General features: G+C 37.3%; 1 protein-coding gene across 2 annotated transcripts in view; it reads left to right on the top strand.

Moving 5' to 3' along the window:
• The window catches only part of SETD3 (SET domain containing 3, actin N3(tau)-histidine methyltransferase), a 63,419-nt gene extending 42,091 nt beyond the window's left edge, over nucleotides 1-21,328 (top strand). For both annotated transcript variants that reach the window (XM_074908626.1, XM_074908627.1), the window contains 7 exons: nucleotides 6,184-6,242; nucleotides 8,039-8,153; nucleotides 12,456-12,530; nucleotides 15,187-15,353; nucleotides 15,996-16,081; nucleotides 17,838-17,998; nucleotides 18,622-21,328. In XM_074908626.1, the coding sequence (XP_074764727.1) occupies nucleotides 6,184-6,242; nucleotides 8,039-8,153; nucleotides 12,456-12,530; nucleotides 15,187-15,353; nucleotides 15,996-16,081; nucleotides 17,838-17,998; nucleotides 18,622-19,065 (1,107 nt within the window). In that variant the 3' untranslated portion in view covers nucleotides 19,066-21,328. The remainder of the gene's footprint in view (nucleotides 1-6,183; nucleotides 6,243-8,038; nucleotides 8,154-12,455; nucleotides 12,531-15,186; nucleotides 15,354-15,995; nucleotides 16,082-17,837; nucleotides 17,999-18,621) is intronic.
• Nucleotides 21,329-21,814: the final 486 nt, after the last annotated feature.

Below are 21,814 nucleotides of genomic sequence, written 5' to 3'. Positions count from 1 at the left end.
ATAAAAGGAAAACCTGGTCACTCATTTAACTGTCGTACCTGAGTACTGCCTTCTCTGGGAAAGATTAGTATTTTTAGAATTCTGTATGTTAAGAAATATTCTGTAAATGGAGTGATCAAGAAGTGGATATTAAAAAATCTGTCACTGTCTTGCCTCTGTTTAATAAAGGAGATGCCACCGATCTATAGGCAGACTACTGGTTTGCAGTCAGTTCAAAATTATTTCTGTGTACTCCATCAGCCAAGTGGTAATGTCCACTTTGCATGTGAACTGAGTTGTCAGTCCTTCAGACCCTTGAGTGAGTTGTTGATGTCATGGTTTGAGCTGTCTGTTATGCCACTGCTGTCTCATTAACTAAGAACAATTTTTGCAGGTAGAAGGTACAGAAAAAGGGACTGTGCAGTTAAATTCCATTGCACCAGAAGGAGTCATTCCACACTGCTTCCGCTACATGAATCCCCTAATAGTCTGGAACAGTGCTTTCTTGTGTATATTGGCAGAAAGTAAATAAAAATTGCTGACATAAAGAATAAGCAAGTATGTTATTTAGATTTAATAAGTTTCAATCCTGTGGTACCTTTTTAATTTTAGGATTTGTTCTATTAGGTTTTGCAAAGTAGGATGATCTTTCTTCCATTACAAAAGTCATATAATGACACAGGTTTGTGGACGTAATTCCCAGTGCTTGGTGAATTGGACTGTTTGAAAATTCCAAAGCATGCCTCTGTAGTTATAAACTGTTATTACAAAGTAAAATAATCTTTGGCTTTGTCTCCTGTCCTGTACAGTGAACTGGCTTTCCCTCGTTAGGTTAGGCAGAATATGTCCAATGGAAAAAGTGAATTCTTGTTTCCCTGCAGATCACTAGGATCCTCCATTCTGAATACTTTATTTTACTTAGCTTTAGGGCAGTTAAAGCCTCAGCAGTTCCACAGAGAGGAGTTTCTCTTCAAGGCTCCTGCTTCAAAGGATTTCCAGAGCTGGGAAAGGGACAGTAACCAGCAAATGCTGACAGATCTTCCTGCTTCTGGCCCTGAAAGTGTGTGTGTGTGGTGTGTGTTTGTGTTTTGTACACCTACACATTGGCCTGAAACCATCAAGTAGCATCCAACAAGGCTCATAATGAAATCTCCCCATGTTAATGAGTACATTGGAAAGAGGGGAGAATCCGCAAAGAAGAGGAGGAAAAAATTGTTTGGTCAAAAGGAACAAACCCTTGGGCTTTATGTTCAAAGGAATGAAAGTTAACAAGGTGGAAGCTTAAACTGGTTTTGGCTTTAACTGTTTCGAGCAGCCTTAGCGTTTTGGGGGCTGAGAGTGGGGGTGGAATGACAGCCTCAGTATAATCTCAACACTTGGCATGATGCTTTCCTGAGATAGAAATTGAGTTGTCTCTACTTCAACGGTACACAAGAGGTTTTTGAGAATATTGAAATCTTATTAAGTAGTATTGATGCAGTGATTGCCCACAACTTTGCCTTGGACTTATGAGTACTTGAAATATTCTTCAACCATCTTTGTGTCTACAAACCCAGAAAACCAACAAAAACATGGATTTTTTTGTTTTGTTTTGTTATGTATTGCAGTGGAGTAGTAGATGACTCTGATGGTCACCTTATCTCAGCTGAGAGGTGATGTCTTTTCAAAAAAACCCACTAACTTTGATCACATCCAGTGATTCCATTAATTTTTTTCTTACTTGGAGTATATAAGGACTAACAGTACAAAGGAATATACTGGCCAATATGGCTTCACACCAAAATACATCAATTCTGTTCAAGACATCTAGTAGCACAGATATGAACGCAAATTTAACACTATGTAAACTTGTCTGAGTACAAGTTAAAATTAGAGTACATTTTATTGCATGTTACAGTAACGGGATTTGTATTTTGTATTGCTTGGAAAATAAGCAAATATTAAGCTAATTTTAATGGAAATTTCTCGCCACAATTAGGAGGTCTGATAAATGAGCTTTGGCATTTTGTGACTGGGTGGGGTAAGGGGTTACTGCCTCCAATAGTCTGGCCACTCTTTTACAGGAGGTTAATGCTCTTGCAGGCTGGATGGCAGAAGTGAAGGTTGGGAAGGCTTCTCAGCTGGAAAGGCACCCACCCTTTCTACACTGAAGCCTTTGTGCTGTCCAAATAAAAACAAGCCTTCTCAAAAGTGGAGGAGTCCCTCTAGCATCTAGTTTATCAGACTTGAGAATCGTTATCTTGTGATGTCCATCCAAAAATACAATGGAGAAATTATTAGTGCAAAGGTCTCTATGGGCCATCAGGAGTTGTGCTTGTAAAACATTAAATGTGAGACATGAACCCCTGGATATTACTGCTTCCCAGAAAGAGGAAAATGTCTGAAACGGTCTTTTTCTTTTCTTTTTTTCTTTTTTTTCCTACCCCCCCCCCCCTCCCCCTTTCTCTGATTGCCATACTGAGTAACTGGCTTCTAGTCTGATAGTGTTTTAGGTGACTAGAATAACAGTCTGTCTCTTTCCGCAGTGGCTGCAGACAATCTGGCAGCAATCACTGTTACTTTTTAATATTTCTGGTTATTTTGAGATATCCTCCAAATGTCTCAAAGAAGGCTTGGAACGCTGAAGGGGAAGAAGCATTTTTTTTTTTTAGGAATAGCAGCATCAGGAGGAAAATGAAATTCAGCATGCCACTATTTGTTTTTGCAGTGGTCATCACCCTGATTGCCAGCTCTGACAATATTTTCACAGAAAGGGTAACGAAATAGATGGTATTTGTTCTTTATAATAACTCTTTCAGTAGAATGTCAGGACCTGCATCTAAATGAATATATTCACATTTTCATGTTCCCATTTTTTATTTAAAGCTTCCCCTCCCAACTTTCTGAAATTACTTCATACAGACTTGGTAAGTTAAAATTAGGGTTCGTGTAGTGGATAATGTCACATTTCAAAGCTAATCTGCAGAGACCTAGCTGCCTGAACCTATAAAAGCTAGATCTGATTTTTTTTACGTATTAAGTGTTTGTTTAGTTTAAATATGTCTGTATCTTTTTTGATCAGCCTGAGCAATTTGCATGCTATGCAGCAGTCATCTTCTATACTTTATTAAATATCTGTCAATTATAAATATCAAGGTTTTACATTAATGTCAAGATAGTACATCAAAAATTCATGGAATATGTGACTTTTTTCAAGGGTATTTAATACTTAATGCATTTGTGTCATTTTTCTTTCTAGATATATTGACAGGTTTTATTAAGTGTTTGTTAGGGAGATTTCATTTTTACCAAGGGACTATAAAGAGAAGCTGCATACTAAATCAATTTTTTAATCAGAATATTGTTCTTCTTTTTTTTGTGGGTCTTCAGATTCTTGTAATCTATAGAGTTTTTACGTTACGTAGTAAAATAGTCCAAGTCAGAAATCTAGCATGATCTATTATGCTGAGTATCTTAACTTTAAAATAGCTACTAGAATATTGTACCATAGAATGTTATAATACATGGTAATTAGTACACTGGGTTTTTATTCTGCCTTATGTCTTTTAAGACCCAATATTTTGTCCTTTATTGTAATTTATTAGTGGTTTTGTGTGAATTGTGTCTGGAGGGCCTCCGTATAGGGGCAGTCCCTAAGTTTCACGGATTTACAAACAGGGAGGCTTCCAGAGTGTTTGGTGGCATCCAGAATCTTTGCGCATGGGTTGCACGTTCAAGTTGGCCCCTTACGGAGGGACTACTTATGTCAAATGAACTACTAAGCTCCCTGCAATCTGCTGATTTAATATAGACTTTTCTCATGGAGAGGACAATGGCAACATGTATCTATCTTGCTTTCTATAGGTATGAGCTCTAAGTTAGGGTTGAGCATTTTGGCTGGCACTCCCTGTGTAGAGCGTGAGTAGGAACTGTGCACAGGTAATGTGTTTATTCCTCAAAAATCACTTTTACGCTGCTAAGCCCTTTTTAGTCTCTGTAACACCTTTTTACTTTTAGTGCGTTATGACCGTAGTAATTACTGCCGTTTAAAAAATAATTTGTTCTGTGGCAAGCTGCTGTTGGGGAAGAGGAAGGAGAGCAGGAAAGGGCAGCGAGGAAAGACGGGGCTGCGAGGAACTCGTGTCTCAGTTTGAGCTAAGGCAGCTTTCACTTACACCGCGGGCGCGTTACCGAGCGAGGGCTGCAGAGCCTTGGGTTAACGCCGCCGCCGCGGAGGAGCCGCACGCCGCCAGCGGGGCGCAGCGGCTCGGGGGGGCCGGGGCCGGGGCCGGGGCCGGGGCGGGCGGCGCGCAGGCCGCGGCGGCACCGGCAGGTGGCAGTGCCGGCCCGCGCGGGGCCGCCGGCGTCCCGGCAGAGGCGGCGGGGCGGGGCGGGGCGGGGCGGGGTCTGAGCGCGGCCCCTGCTCACGCGAGGCCCGCCCGTGGGCTGCGGAGCGCCGGCGGGGTCCCAGCTGGGCCGCGCCTGTGGGAGCTGCAGAACTCGGGTGCGGGAGGAGATTTGCGTTGTCACCCAACCAGGAGTAACGAGATGGAAGCGTTGCCCTGTCCTTAAAGCGATAGGCTGGTATGCCTCAGCGTTGACTTTTCCCCGCTTAGTTTATCAAGCTCCTGTAAACCAGATACATAATACAATAAAAGTTGAAATTAACTCGTCACAATATTTATTCAACAAATTGAATAATATAGGGTGGTGTTTGTTTTTAATCGTTATCTCCAGATGAAGGAGAGTAAGTTTCTACGTCCATTTCTGGAATCCGGTCTGGACTGTTGTACCGCAGCGAAGATACCTCCTGAAATTTATTGGTTTGGGCTTCAGTTCTGGTTTTGGACTGAATGTTTTTTGGGAGAAATAACTCTGTAAAATGGTGTGGCTACAATTAAACTAGAGGGAATTTGTTATACAATGACCACTTCATCCACGTGAACCAAAAACCATGCGGGAATGTAGGGTGCTTTAAAAAGGGAAAAAGAAAAAAGTGAGGGAAGGGAAAGGAGTCTCTGGAATTGTTGACTTGTGTCATGTTTCAGAGAAAGCTCATCCAAAGGGTTAACTGGAGGGGCTGAGGGAGAACAGGCACCTGGGACCTAACACCCAATTGGCAGTCTTTTGTAATATATAATTTGCCTAAAATTGCGCACTGAGCACAAGCTTTTGTTTTCTAATTGATTTACGGTTTGAGCCACTTTTACTTCATCCCCTACTGTCCTGCACACAGTGCCAGCAAGTACATTACAGTGAGAAATGATAAATTACCATGCACTTGTGATGCTAATGCATCAAGAGTAAAAAACTGCATACTACATGGAGCTTCATGCATTAAGAGTGTCGCAAAGATAGAATTATGCAAAAAATCATTTGTGTCTTCTGAAATAACCATTTGATCATTTACTTCAATTCGTCTCTGAGACCTAATTGAACCTGAAAATTAAAATTTATGCTATTACGGCTTTCCATTTCTGAATTGGAACAAAGTTCTAAAGAAAGTGTGTTGAGTGTGTGCTTTAAAGCTACCAGTATTTTTTAAACTTTTAAGAAGTTGATTGATCAGACAAGTAACAGGTATTACAGCTTCTTAATGCCTTTTAAAAATCTAAATATTTTGCTTGTTAATGACACAATATGCATTCTTAAATGGCATCACTCCCCTTTTAGATAGGAGCACGCTTAGATGGGTTAATGCAGATATGGTCTAATCAATGCTTGTCACCAAAACTATTTAAATATTTTAATCTTTTTTTTGTAGTACAACTTTTACTGTGTAACACCTTTACAGGTTATTGAAAATCTTATTAAATGTTTCTTGGAGAAGAAGAAAATGTGGAAGTTGGGGAAACCTGATGTATGCCTATTGTCTAATTTCCACCCCCTCACCCCACCCCCACCCCCCCGGATCAAGGGCTGGATTTTGTTTTACCTTCACATACTCAGTCCACCTTAAATTTTTTATTTTTGTACGATGTCTGTGGGTTCCAGTCTTGAAATATGAAGAAACAGATTTATGGCGGCTGCTGGGCACAACAAATTAAGTTGACAGTGATGTATGAGAGCATAATAGCATGATGATCCCTCTGTAGCGCGGCTGGACGCCTCCTGCTTCATTTGGCTCTTGTTAGGATCTGTTAGGCAGCTAAATAATGAAATTCTGCTGACTGATTTCTGATTTCTCTTTTCTTTTCACCTTTTTCTGAAACTTGCATTTCCCAGACCCATCCTAATGCCAGCAAACTGCCCTTAAAGGATTCTTTCACTTATGATGACTACAGGTTGGTCTGTCTTTTAATTCTCTCTCTTTTTTTTTTTTTTTTTTTTTTTTTTAAATAATATAGTGGACTATGGGGCCCTGGAAATGCTTCATTGGTGGGAAAGCCCTTTTGTTCCTGAAATGTGAAATGTAGGATTTGATACTGATACACTTTCTTAATGAAGAAGAAAGTAAAATAAATATGCAGATTTTAATTGTTACAAAGGAATAGTCATTATGAGCAGTTAATTTAGCCATTTGGCACTCTAGTCTGAGATTAGTAAGGTAATTCGTTGTTTCTTTAAAAAATACTTCAGATGACATTACAGGAGATTTGGGGATTATTTTTTTTTAGTTTCTTTTTTATAAAAAGCTTTACTAGCATGTAGTAGTAAATAATATTTACAGTGGCTGCTGAACAGGAGAGCTGGAGAATTTAAGTTGTACACACAAAGCATGAGTGTCACTTGGAGGTGCTATAGCGGGTGACAAAATTAAGACAAAAATAAGAATAATTAAGATAACAAGAGCTTTAATTCTATGAAAGTGAGATTTCCAAAGCCTGCCTCCTTCACTTACAGGGTCACTGAGAAACACACCAGCTTACATGCAAAGTGGTCTAAAATTTTACAGATAAATTACAATAATTAAAAAGAAACATATTGCTGTTATGTTTCAAACAGTGTTTGTATATCAAAATTATCCACAATTTTAACTTGCTTTCTAGAAATTAAGTAGATTTCAATTTGACGGTATCTTTCTAAGCAATCTGTAGTTCTTCTGAAAAAATCCTTCTGAAAGTCTAATTCTGTATATTAAATACTTGTTAGTAGTGGTGTCTGTGGGAGTTAAAATTATTTTGACCTTCTCCTGGTGGTAGTCCTTTTTTTTTAACTTCCCCTCAAAAAACCCACAACAAATATATGTATTAAGGCCAGAACATAGTGAAACTAAGAAGGGTTTTTTTCCTCTGACATTTAATATTAATTTTTGTCTGTAATAAAATAAAAATGAAATTTTAGAAAATAATGAAATGTTAAGCTCTTATGAAGATACTTATGTTTGAATAGATAGCTGGCATTTAATTTGCTTAACTGGTCTTGGATGGGTTTTGAATGATGTCTGTGTGCTAAACTATGTTATACTTTCTTCACTTTTTTTACCTGGGTATCTTTTGGAGTATTTGGGCTTTGTTTCCTCCTTATCCTGCTAAACAGAAAATTTAGCAATATTGATCTAAGCCAAACGTTTGCAAACTGAAGAGAAGCTCTTACCAAAATGTCATGCATGTGTTAGGTGATGACACTGGTTTCCAGTTCATGCAGTACATAAGCTTTTTAGGGAGCAAGTGGAAGAAAAGAGTCCTGGCTCTTAGAAGAGTCTGCACATTGATGAGAGCTACTGCTGCCAAGCAGTAGCTGTGAGCTACTCTGAAGCCTTCAGGAATAGCTGACCCCAGGTTTGAGATGTGTGGTGAGAGGTATGTGTGCAGTGAAGGATTGGGGAAGCAGAAGGTGACATGGGAGTGGGTCCTGAATGTTCTAATGAAAGGTGTGAAGGTTCTGTTGCAAAGAGTGCAGAAGAGGGGTGGGATTGCAATCCTGATTTGGGAATTGGTCTGTGTGCATGTCTTGGAAACCAAGGAGCTGCTGTTTCTCCTGCAAGTGGTATTGCCTGCTGCGTTACGATAGTCAGTGTGATCTTTAAGAAAACTAAGTTTGGAAACTCCCAGCCTAAATGGTTCTTTCACGTTGAACTACAGCCAATTGTATATTGATGTTTTGAACACTGACCATCTAACATTTTTAATTTTTGTAGATGGGCGGTTTCCTCTGTTATGACACGGCAGAACCAGATTCCAACAGAAGATGGTTCCAGAGTTACATTGGCTCTAATACCTTTATGGGACATGTGTAATCATACTAATGGACTGGTAAGGATTTCTTCAGTGTTGCTGAAAGGCTTTAGGGCTTAAGTGTTAAGCCCGTCAACTGCCGTAGAACAGTTTAATAACACTTTTCATTATGCTTCTTAACACAGGAATTTTGTCTTCCCAAGTGACCCTAAAAACCTAATATATGAAAGAAAGATGTCAGTTTCTTAAATGTCTTATGATAGCTTTTCAGGGAGAACTTATTTCATCTAGAGAAAACTTTAGAAGAAATTGGATACTTGCATTGAATTATGTCTCATATACATATAATGTACCTTTAAAAGTTGTCAGTTACATGATACCTTCTTTACAGCCAAGTTTGAATATTCTTCTGACATGGAGTTTTGTTTCTGACAGGCTGAAAAAGACTCAGAATTCTGGATAGATTTGTTCTGAGAATAGGAAAGCAGACAATGATGGAGGTTGCCTTTTGTACCTACCACTAGGGAAAGTGGTTAGAAATTTGCAACTAAGAAATACTGCCTGATCTCCTAACCATGCCCAAAGAGCCTTGTTACAGAGACAGCAACAACGAGAACAAAGCCTAGTTCAACAAAAACAGTACATCTGTTACTACATCAAAGAAACAAAATGCAAAAATACTACTTTAGGGCATATTAAACATTTAAAAGGTGACATATGTATATAGAAAGTCAGACCTGCTGACATTTTGGCTTACGTGAGCTAGTTCAGAGGATGAGGTCTTGATTTCATTAAAGACTAGTTAATGTTGAAGTGAGGAAATGGAAACCCATAAGAGAAGGGACTATCAGTATTATTCAGCCTCATGTGTTTAGTCTCATGTACGTTTCAGAATTCATACCCTCTAATTGTGTTATCCAGTAGATAGTATTATTTATTGTAAGCAGTGAATGTGACCATACTATTCAAGTAATCTGTTTTTTCTGTGCTAGAGTTGACCAAAGTATTGGGACAGCAGCATGTGTTAGTATTGTTGGTATAAGAAAAGCCTGGTTTAAATTAACAAATTGTAAAGCAAGTTGCTTTTCACTTGACATTTAGCTAATTTATTGTTACTATGACTGTACCAAATACAGCATGATAGGCTAGGCTACAGAGTTGCAAGTGTTTGGGGTTTTTTATTTGTTTATTTTTGCTTATTAAAAGGTGATTACATGTTGTTCTTTAACAATGATTCATGCCTTTCACTATTTGTTATGCAATCTTATAACTTTGATTTAGCAATAAAGCTTGTGTGAGAGTCTCCAATATAAAGAAAACTGCTTAAAATTCAGAAATGTATATTTTTGTAATATAAGTCTTAGCTGCAAGCATCAGTACTTCCTGTACCCTTTTCCTGCTGGGCATCTCTTTCAGATGCTTTTGCAGAGACTTGTCTGTATTCATTAGACAACTCTTAATGAATGCCTTCAAAGTTGGGATTAGAGGAAAGAGGAAGAGAATTAAGGTTCTGGGAGGGAAAAAATTAAGTATCCTATATTAAAAGAGCAGCTAGTTATGTTGTTTTAATCATTCAAACTTCTATTTAAATTGATAAAGTAATTTTTATTTTTATTATGCTTTAACAATGGGTTTGATATGGAGCCAGCCTCTGGAGCCAAACCTGCTAATGCAGTAGTATATCAGGGTTGGAAACTTTTTTTTTTTTTTACGTTGAAGTGTATCCTAAAGGGCAGGGGGTGTGGGGGGCAGGTGTGATTCTGCAATTAAATATCTTGTATGTATATACAGACTTCACTCATCTGTTTCATATTTCTACAGAAGATAGTTTAAGTGGTTATAGATTTAGGAAGGATAGACAACTGTAATATTGATGATGGGCTAAGAAAAGCTACTGAACCTATTTCTGTTGTGTGTTAGTTTCCTTGTAGAAATAGGGGAAGAAATGCTAAGATAACTGTAAGCTGCTAAGATAACTGTAAGCTGTCTGTATTGTAGTTTATATTATTATAGAGTGAGATGAGGGTGCGTTCTGCTCTAATCATAGCACATCCCTTTAAAGTACATGAAGACAATTGTTCTTCATTGCAGGAAAGTAAGAAACAAAAGATGGCATTGTATGCGCCCCTGTTTAGTCTATTCCAAATGTAGGGTTGAAATACTTCTTGAGTCAATCATCTACTCTATATCCCTGTTCTTGCTTTATTCCACAGGGCCCTTTTCTATGAGCTAGATAATAAAATGCTCTTTGGGTTTTAACTGGAGCTAGGTCCATCCAGCTTTTTCTTGCTTCTGACACTATTAATTAGATCAACCTGCCTCTAAGAACTATATCAAAATGGTTGTCTTCATGCATTTCTCATTGTTATTCTTTAGTGAGATTGTATTATGACAGTCAGAGGTTGATTACCAGTTCTGACAGAGCTTTGAATAAGCTATGTTCTGCCTGTTGGGCTGGGTCCATCCTTAATCACTGACCAAGCAGACTATTGCATGCTTTATACACAACTTGAAATTCATGTATCAGTCTGCTTCAGAAATAAAACTGAAGGGATGCAATTTGTCAGTTATCATGTGGGAAGAGAAGTAAACACCCTGTTAATTCTCTTACATGACTGCTATTAAAAGAAAGAGGAAATAGGAGTCTAGCACTCCATTATGCTTTATAGAAAAGCCTTTCAAAAATGCTGCTTTTTCTTTTTTTTTAAGGCAAAAATAAAAAACAATACCAAAAATGAGCAGTACTCTAGGGAAGCATGCTTAAACTGACAGAATTCTTTTCCTAACATACTGGAGTTTCCCAAGTCCTTGAAAGCCTCCTGCTCCACAGGCATTTCAAGAGACTGGAATGGACTTTTCACATTCAGAAGTGTTTAGCTGAGTTTACACACTAAGAACATTTCAGGACAGGTCAAGTGCTGTCAAGAGCTCCCTTTTTTTGAATGGAAGTAACAGTTTTTCAGAAGATGACTATATGAACTTGGAAGGTACATTTTTCATAGCAAAGGTAAATCCTCTAGCACTCATAACCTGTAATTCAGGGTTAGATAACCTCCTAAAGGAGAGACCTTAATAATTGTTCAGTCCGGCATAGTGAACATACATTTCTGTGTTCAAGTACTACAGCCTGTGTTTTGCAGTAGGCCATATTGCACGACTCTCCTGTTCTCTTCTGATCTCAACATACCGCAAACTCATTAACAGAGCTGAAGTGGTGGCATCCGCATGCAGAGCAGGTCTGCGAGCCTCTGCAGGGCCAGGCTGCCCGTGCTTGGGGCTGCTGTTTTGGATTTGCTGCATCAGACACAAGTTCCCCATGCTCACTTTGAAAGCACTGTTTTGGCTGACAAATGCATGCTTGATGATGCAAGCAGCATAAAAGTATTAACGTATAAACCAAGCTTTCAAAATAATCCATGGAGTCCTGTCTTTGGACAAACTGCATCCAGGGTGGGAATAAGGGTATATCACAACTCAGGTGTCAGTTTACAAACAAGTGTGTTTTCATTTACAAAGGTTGAGAAAGAATCTTTGGCTTCTAGGTTTTTCCCTGGGTCCAGAGCACATTTTTCAATAAGTTAGCTCTGTCAGTACTGCGCTCAGAATACCTACCATAAAAGTTGCTTCCTGAGCGTTCAGCAGTTTGTTCCATCCTGTGGCTGCATCTGTGGCTGCATCTTTGGTAATACTACTCAAGAACACACTGTCACTTTAAAAAAGTATTATGTTTTTATGGTAGCTTTACTTGTTTGTGTGACTGCTTTACAGTTTTGTAATTTTTTTTAAAGAAGTACAGGTTTGTTAAGGAAGTTTATCCTCTTCCATTGCTACCATCAAAAAAAAAAAAATCCATTTAGCATTTTAAGAGTATTACTTAACTTTAGATAAAGGGATTATTTGCAAGTAAATTATAATTCTCTGAAGATTGTATCCCCTAAAGATCCAGTTATCTAATCCTTTTTCATTGAGAGATCAAAAATGTGCTGGCAGTTGAAGGATAAAGCACAGCATATAGAGCTGTCAGTGCCTTGCTCCCTTGGGCCTCATGGGAGTGACTGAAAGCTCCAGAACTTTATAACAAGCTGCCGGCTTTAGCATGGGACTGTCTGTGGTCTATGGAGGGTACTTTCCTCAGAGCCTTCTGTTCACTTCAGGTAAGTTATTTCCTCCATTGGATTTCTTTAATGCAGAGAATTTTTAAAAATACATTGCTCGGGAAGCATAAAACAATCACTACCAGCTATATTATATTGTGCAGCAAAAGAAATATATACAATTGCTGTTGTTAATATCTGTTTCCATTAGGACAACGTTTTGTCAGTGGTGGGAGAGATAAATAGAAAATGCTAAATGTGCTTTTGTTACTCTTTCTATGGATAGATCACTACAGGCTACAATTTAGAAGATGACCGGTGTGAATGTGTAGCGCTTCAGGATTTCAAGGCTGGAGAACAGGTAGCATGAACAGTTATCTACATAAATGTTCTTTAATTAAGTTTTGTGGACACTTGGTAACTCCCTACAAAATTTTAATAGCAGAGTGTTGAGGATGAAGCCTTGCTACATTTGAATTTTATTATGCTGAGCTAATTTTGTGTGAAAATACGACCAAACTAAGTGCATGCACATTTTTCAGGATGTCTTCTGTCACTTGGTAGACCCCAACTTTAGGAGAGTTTTGATTCCTCATATTTTAGAGAACTAGTTGAAATGTTTAGTCACTGGTAAATGCACATGCACAGACAGTGAGTTTGGTATTTTGGATGAGATTAATAAAAAACCATAACCAGAGATAAATATATTTTAGATTTGGGGTGTCACTGTCCGCAGTAACAAATTCTAGAGTCTTTCTTAATGATATTGGTTTATGTTTCTTGTTAGTCTTCATTTAACAGGGGGTTAAATGCAGTATAGTTGCCAGTCATTTTACCTTTGTCATTCCTAAACTTAGTGAAAATGTGAAAGGACTTCAAAATACACTCCCTCCCTTTCACGCAGGCATGTATGCAGGTACGTACCCCTTCATCTTGAAACAGAATGTAGCACCGGAGTCTTGCAAAGACACATGGAATAGTTCAGAATCCAGTATTTTGTTCAGAACTGCTAAGAAACAAAAATTAGTGTTAAAACTAGTGATGCATTGAAGACAGTGGTTCCAGGAGTGTAGGAAGTCTCTGGTAGAAGGGTTCCTGTGCTGTGTCAGCAGCCAGACAAAGCCCTCAAGTGTAGTAGCGCTCCATTTTTCCTACTCCTTGTGCAGCTGCAGTCAGCATGGCCAGAAAAACACATGAAACATCCTGAAATGTTTTGTATCTCAGTCTCTGAGTTATTACCTTCAGTATATTATTTTGCCAGTCTTACACTTTATATTTTGATTTTCATTTTTCTTGCATATTGTTATCTTCTTTTTTAACAAAGATGTGTCTGAAAAAAAATTTTAAGTATGTCTTTCCAGAGGTGTATTTATCCTCATTGCTATGCTGGGGTTTACAGTGTTTGTATATTTTTTGTGTTGATCTTAGAATTTGTTATGGTAGTCAAATATTTGCTGTTTTTTCCAATACCAGTATGATGAGTTAAGAGGTCCACAGTTTTTCCAGAAGTGATCCAATTTATAATTTTCCACAGCTGGCAATGGATATGTCATATAGCTGTTCTGGCTGCTCCCTCTATTTCAATTTTATTTTAGTAATTTCACTTTGTATGCTCTGTCAGATTTTTTTTAAATATCTGTGCAAACTTTAACTGTTATTGACATAATTAAAGCATTTTAATTATCTAATGCTTCAGTCTTTTAATATACTGTGCAGATATTATTTCTTACAGTTTCAGCAGGAAGAGTGTATGATCCCTTCGTTTACTACTAAAAAATGTGAGGCAGCAGAAGTCCACAGAATCTATCAAACACTGGCCTTCAATAAAGGAGCTTTCTCATTCTGTTTGTTAGCCAGTCTTAGAGTGTAAGAGCCTACCGTGTAATCTACACATGATAGTTTAATGTGAGATGTATCACAGTAGTTTCGAAACTTGAGAGGGTTAGCAACTCTCTCCTTAACCGCTGCCTTAACATATCTCGGCATGTAATTTGCTCATTATACAAGTGTGATACAGTATAATGTTTCCTATAATTTAATATCACTCTTAGGCGTTTAGTGCTTAGAATAAATAATTCTAATCTAAAATTGAAAATAAAGCAGTAAAGGACATCATTACTGTTGTTGAGCCCTTAGAACACTGTGCCTTGCTGTGTCAGATAGAGAGGAATGGAAGCTTACAGGTATCCAGAGCATTGCTGTAGCCTAAGGTTAAGAGGAGAGTTCTGTCACTGTTGAAACTTTTTCTGATTGACAATTCTGTTATCAAACAAAAGGCAAAAATATCCTCTTGGTAAAGGAGAAGACAACTGCTACTCTGACCTATTGTCCCATGTACCTCATACAGCCTAGGCCTGAATTAAACACTTTTTGCAGGTTTTATTTAGGGACTTTGTTTTTAATGTGACTTAAAGTAACCTCTGTGCTTTAGATAGAGAGTTCAGAGTATAACACAAAAATAAATACTGGCTGAACACAGATCAGTTATCTCTGTATTATATACTGGTATATACTTGCCTTAAGGTAACATTAAAACAAAGGCAAAGTTGATCCATCACCAGTGTAGGTTGCTCTTCTGGGAGGCGGTATGGGGGGAAAATGACCCCGGAAACACCATTTCTTTTAATTCGGATTTTTAAATCTCGGATTTTTTAGCCTTTAAAGGGCATAGGAACTTTGAAAGCTTTTTTCCATATACTGATATTTTATGACAGTGTGAGAAAACAAAGTGCTTGTTTGTTGTTTGGTTTGGGTTTTTTTTTTAAGTATAGAATAAGAACCTCTTCTCTCCTTTTGAAGTCTCTCAGTTACATGGATATGTTTACATCTAACTTTAAAGTATATTGCTACACTATATACAGCATTTGAATCGATACCAGAAAACAAAGTGGTTTTTTTAATCAAATATACCTTGTACTCAGTAACTCTTTCAGGAAATAACTTTCAAATTATGTCAGTTTTGTGAGCTGATCTTAAGCTTTTTTCCTGTCCCTTCACTTTTCTTTTCATCCTTCTAGATTTACATTTTTTATGGCACTCGGTCAAACGCTGAATTTGTGATCCACAGTGGTTTTTTCTTTGATAATAATTCACATGACAGAGTGAAAATAAAGCTTGGCGTGAGTAAAAGTGACAGGCTGTATGCTATGAAGGCAGAGGTCTTAGCTCGTGCTGGTATCCCAACGTAAGTAAAACACAATGCCATGGCTTTTTAAAAACACTTCAGAAGTATATAGTGTCCAGTAGAGCATATATAAAGCTGTTCTATGATCATTTTCTTAGGTGTAATATTTCTCCTGTTTGTATAGCAAATTAAAGTTATTGTAATAATATTAACAGAAGTTCTCTGAGCTATATTATCATCTAATTTAGAACATATATAAGGAAAAAAGCCTTTGCTTTAATAACCATTTGAACAAAAACAGAGCAAGGATTAATTTGAAGCAATCTGTGGTTTTTCTTTCTTTCCTATCCCTTGCAGACATACTACAATGCTCAGTATGTGAACCACAGCATTTTCCTTTAGTCTTTTCAGTCCAGAGGGTACTGTTAGGAGCAGCAGACGTGAAACATTGCATTTTCATGAATTTATTAAGAAAACCGTATAAAACTAATTGTAACTGTAAAATTATATAGATAATTGTTCTTTTCAGATACAGATTAGGGAAGCTTTTCTTCAGTTTAAACTAGTACTACCAAGTTTTTTTTAAAGTTACTTTTGTCACAGTGCATTTGTTGTATACTTGAAGGCCTTTTATGTTGAAATATGTTCGAAGGTATGACAATAGAACTTGCGTTTACTGTTATTGTTTGTTTCTTTTATTAGTTCTAGTGTTTTTGCTTTGCATGCCACTGAGCCTCCAATCTCTGCCCAGCTTTTGGCTTTCCTTCGAGTGTTTTGTATGAGTGAAGGTAAGATGTTTTATAAAGATAACCTAATTTATGTCTGTTGGGGGGGGACAAGGGGGTGTTTGGGTTTTTTAAATGCAGGAATGTGATAGACATTTATATAAAACATTACCCTAGAAGATCGGAAGCGTTGAGGAATTGAGGTTAAAAAGGCATCTATAAGATAGTGAGAAACCCAATCTTTGGCCATGTTGTCTGAGGGAATATTTCAATTACATAGGCCTTTCTGGAACTCCTAAAGCATGGGGTGATACAACTCCTTTTTTTTTTTTTTTTTTTTTTTAAATCTCCCAGGCTGTTGTAAATGAGTGAGCTTTGGAGCTTGATCTTTAGTTCTTAAGTTTAAAAATGGTTCACAGAACAAGATCATGTGAGAATTAGGGGCTTACATGCTTAAAATCGTAGCATATTAGCCATCACTGCTAGAATCATTTGGGTATGGAATTGAAGTATTCTGTACTGTAAAAGAAATATGGAAGAGACATTTCAAAGTTGAATATTTTAAATATTTTGATAATTCATAAAATAAAACCAACATGTATTTGCAAACTGTCTTTGTAGTGTTTCTCTTGGGTTATTTTTGGGGGAAATATGTGTACAATTAATAAATATTCACCTAATTTGTGCATGTGAAACTTCTGATTAAATGTTTGTAATAGCTGTTTGCTGGTTAGATGCAGTTTTGGAGGTTATAGATGTGACAGCTTTTCATGACAGTAAGAGAATTCCCTTGCAGTTAGGGATGTTGTGCAGATGATGTGGATTTGAATATGAGTAGGAATAATGAAGTTGTTAACTTTTTTCATGTGCTCTATTTGCTTTCTGTAATAAAAACAACCTACCTTATTTTGTGTCATGCCTTCACTGTAGCCTGTCATCCATCTTTTAGAACTTATTAAGAAATTAGAATAGAATAGTTCAGTTGGAAAGGAGCTACAACAATCATCTAGTCCAACTGCCTGATCACTTCAGGGAAGGAAATTCAAGTAAAGGAAATTTTAGGATGCTGATGAGGGGGTGAATTTTGACTTGGAGAAGAAAATATAGCTAGTGAACATTTTAATTGCGTTTCTCTGACATATGATTGTGCTCAGACTATTCATATGTCATAAATACTGTATAAGAAAACTTTATTGAGAAACTACATGCAAGTGATGTGTGAGGCTTGTGGTATCTGCTTTGCAAGAGTGAAATTTGGTAATTAAAAGATTATTGGAATTTGTGTAACGTCAAGGAGCTGTTTAAACATTTTTTGCTCTGTGTGAGGTTGGTTTGATGGATGTCTTTTCTGTCCAACTGTAGGGAGTTTCTGCTACTGAGAAAAATTACCAGAACCGTAGGAAAAATAATTCCATTTCTGTTTGCAACTTCTTTGGCCTGTTCCTGTTATTATCAGAAGGTTCACTGAAGTATTTAAAGAATTACTCTCTCTTGTTGATCAAGTATTTTACAAAACATTCTGTCTCACTGTCACAGAGTTATGCTATGTGTGAGAGGCTACAATATATAAAGTATCTTTATTTCTGAGTGAAGGAGAAGGTCCATTTTCTGCTAACCGCAAGACTTCCAGTTGCCTCTTTGAGGAGAAACCTAGAAATAACCAGCATATCTGATAATTCTCATTTGAGGAGAGGTTTGGGGTTTTTTTTTCTTAGCGGCTCAAAGCTATACGGCTGAAAGTAAACCGTTCTGCAGTTTGTCAACTGACAAAGTGAATGAGGAGATTGTTTTTAACAGATTGGTTTTATATTTATTGCAGAAGAGCTGAAGGAACACTTGATAGGCGAGCATGCCATTGACAAAATCTTCACTCTGGGGAACTCTGAGTTTCCCATTAGCTGGGACAATGAAGTTAAACTTTGGACATTCCTAGAAGCCAGAGCATCCCTTCTTTTGAAAACCTATAAAACAACTGTGGAGGTAAAATTATCATTATATGTAATTTAAATGTCTGAAATGCTCTGCGTTATGATTGTAGGAAAAGATATTTTGTCCCCCATCTTGTCTTTACAACATTAATCTGAATGCTAGTACATAATTAGTTCTGTAGTTTTTAATGCATAGAAACAGATTTGCATTATCTAAGGAAAGTCAAATAAGATTGCAAAAAAGAAGATTTTGTTAATGTAATTTTGTTAATGTATTTTTTCTTTGATTCCCCGAATAGAGGCTGCCTGCTTTTTCTCTGCAAGTAAAATGGGGAATTGGTTTCAACTTGTCTCTTAGTTGCATTCTCCAGACTGTGAAGCGATGTGCTACTATTGCAAGCCTATAAGTGAACCTACATGTTTCGTATGTTTGTAAAGTCTCTGGACTTTGCTTGTCATGCAGGCTGATCTATGTGGAGAAATTTTTGTCTTCTTTATGGATTTTTGACAAATTTCACTGTACTCCATGCAGACCTCCTCATTCATATATGTCCATTTGGCTCAACCTTCAATGTCACTTATTGTTAACACATAGAGAAAAGTTGAGGGATATATTTTTTTTTTTTTTTATTGTGTTGGTTGTTACTAACAAACTTGCCTTTTCTTTCCGAACAGGATGATAAATCCTTCTTGGAGACCCATGACCTCACTTCACATGCGATAATGGCTATCAAATTGCGCTTAGGTGAAAAAGAGATCTTGGAGAAAGCAGTGAAGAGTGCAGCTGCTAGCCGAGAGTATTATACCAAACAAATGGCAGATGGAGCTCCACTTCCTAAATACGAAGAGAGCAATATTGCCTTGTTGGAGAACACTGTGGCAGACTCTAGACTCCCTATTGTCTTGAGAAACCTAGAAGATGTGGAAGAGCAAGGGGACTTAAAGATTGATGAAGCAATTGATGCTGAAGTCACAGAGAATGGGTTTGTAAATGGTGAAAACTCTCTATTTAATGGGACCAAATCAGAAAGTGAAAATATAAATAAAGAGAAAAGCAACAGAGAGACTGAAGATGCCAAAGAATCTTCTTCAGAAAGTACTGATGAGGTTAAAGAATAGTCCTAAAATTTTTCTTTCTTGTGAAATTAAGTTAGCTGAAGTTTATGAACAGTGCATTTATGTTGGTGTGTTTCTTTGTTAACGTTTCTCTTTCTGCAGAGAAAAATGTTTTTGCTGCTTTATATAAAAATGAATTTTTAAGTTATTTAAAAGATTTAGCATCCCTTTTCAATTAAGATTGCCATCTTGCTTTCAGGCAAAAACTGGGGAAAGAGGTGCCTTTGGAAGATTTTGCAGCCCTTTGTTGAACCAAATGTATTTTCTTCCTGGGGAAGAATTAAGCTCTTCTATCTGCTGTGCTTTTGTTGTTCTGTCACTCTGACTACCGAAATTAAAAGCTTGCTCTGCCTCCTGCCAAGAAAAGCAGAAGGCAGGACTGACTCGGTATTCAGCATGAAGGTGGGAGAGCAGTACAGCAGAAAGCTGGATAAGAGGATCAGAAACTTGGGAGACTGGAGGAAAACCTGTTTAAAATCAGGTATGCCAGTCCAGAAAAAGGTAAGGTGGCAACCTTATGATTGGTAGTTTTAAATGTTGATGAGAATCCAAACTGTATACACTTAAAAGTGATCTCTGAAGATTTCAGTTGACTTTGTCTTTCGTTTACTGTATAAAAATATCTCATCTTTCTTCTTCAGTCAGAGTTAGACTGCTACAATACAACATTCACCAACTTTTAAAGGCTAACTTTTTTTTTATTTCCAGGCAATACCTTTTAGTTACAAGGTTGGCAGAGCTACTGGAGAGTTTGAAAGCAGATAGGCCAAGCCACAGCTTTAAACTGTACTGTTCAAAGTGAGGTTGCTTCCCAGCTTCTTCAGGTTTTCACAACTAGGTAGAGATTTTCAAAGCTACACTTTTGACGAAACTATTATTAAAAGGAAAATATGATTAATATTCCTGTCTGCTACTCCTTCATTTCCGTGTTGTTGGATGTAACACTGAATGTGACATGGTTACCTGATCTTACTCAACTTCATTTTTTGGTTAAGATATTAATTGATGCTGCTTTCTTGAAGGAAATGGCAGGCAGGCTAATGTATTTTTGGCTCAAGTCCAGACCACAGCCAAGTCTGCAGTACACTTTGCCATTTAGATTGTGTCTCCATCTGATGCACATTTCTTGGGATACCTCCACATGTTAAGCAGGTCTACTGTCTCCAGCAGTTTTGGTCACCCTCATACTATATGTTTTAACTTACAGGTGGAAACAGTAGAATCCTGTAACAGTGCAATATCTGAGCAAGGGTAATTCCAAGGCTTGACTTTGAAATTACCTGGGTACTGGGAGGAGAGGAGGGCGGAATATTTTTATTTTATGGGTGAATGGAGAGGAGTATAAAGTGATTTAATTCTGTTCTTAATATTAAGGACTTTGTCTTTTACCTTTGTATCCTTAAGTTTAAGATAATGCATAGAATGGACAAGCTTGGACATTTGTTTAAATCTCAACAGATGTTGCAACCTGCTCATCCAAGATCAGTTGCAGTAAAATGTCTTATGGCATATTCATAGTTTTATTAGATTTTGCTTCTTTTATACTGCAACTTGGAATATGTGTTTTTGCATAAATATTTGGTGCAATACACATGATAAGTAGTTACTGACTTTCAGGTTGTCATAGCAGTTTTGGTGTTCAGCTAGTATCAGTGTGGGGAAAATAGAAAAAAATAGTTTTTTAAAAAATATTTCACTAAGAATGGCACATTGCCATTGCACCTTGGATATTGCTTCACCACTAACAAGATGCTGGACCAGTATTTTTGTAACTATATGCTGCCTTTGGTAGAATGTTATGAATTGTTGTCTTGACAGTTTAAATGTCATACAAAAGTCATTGCATTTCAGTTTTATTAGGACCAATATTCCATTTCTGTTTCTGCCACTTACATTGCACAACATTGTATTAGATACTGTGATGCAACTCTGAAACTAGCCTTCCCTGAAAATTATAACTGTAACTCAGAATTTAAACGCTTTGGTTCAATCCGATACACTGTATTTTGTTCCAGTATTTGCTAATATCTGTGGCTTAGCAAAGCCTGTGGTCACCACAGGACAGAATGTGTGGGGTTTCTTGAATAAAATATAGTTCTACCATGTCTTCCCTAGTGAGTGTATTATACAAACAAAACCTCTACCTGCTACCAACTGCTGTATCTTTTGGGGTCTGTGGGGAGAGGAGTAACTTTTCAGGTGTACAGATGAAGATTAAAGGAGAAATAGCTGGAAGGAAAAAAAAAAAAAAAAAAAAGAGGGATTCTAGTAAACAGAAAGGGAAAGTGGTCTATTAAGCGCATGGTCAAATTCTTACTCTTCATCTGTTAGTGTTATTTAGAAAAATATGTTGCACACAATAAAAATAGTGAGTAATCTAATTTTGTAATTTGCATTTTTCCTCTATGCATGTAATGGTTTCTCAGAAGCACTAACCTAAAACTTAAGCTTCTCAAAACTGAGGTGGAAGCAAAAAAATTGGCACTGATGAGCCCTTATTACCATCTGTCATGAAAACAGACCTTTCAAAGCATTTTAAAGTTAACTTTCTTCATAATGTTTGGTTAAGAGGCTGTTCACACTAATCCCAGGCTAAATGCCAAATCTTGCTTCTGTTTAGCTAGCTATCTGAAGCATTCCTGTAAGAAAGACATCACTTGGATTTCTCGGACTGTTCTCCAAAAACAAAACAGGGGGAAAAAAAAAAACCCTTTTGAATTTTACATGAACCTACCTACTGATGCATCGTTTC

The sequence above is a fragment of the Athene noctua genome, chromosome 6 (genome assembly GCF_965140245.1).
Source record: "Athene noctua chromosome 6, bAthNoc1.hap1.1, whole genome shotgun sequence".
In the NCBI taxonomy this organism is placed as follows: domain Eukaryota; kingdom Metazoa; phylum Chordata; class Aves; order Strigiformes; family Strigidae; genus Athene; species Athene noctua.
The sequence above is the reverse complement of the archived record's forward strand: the minus strand, read 5'-3'. Positions and strand labels throughout refer to the sequence as shown.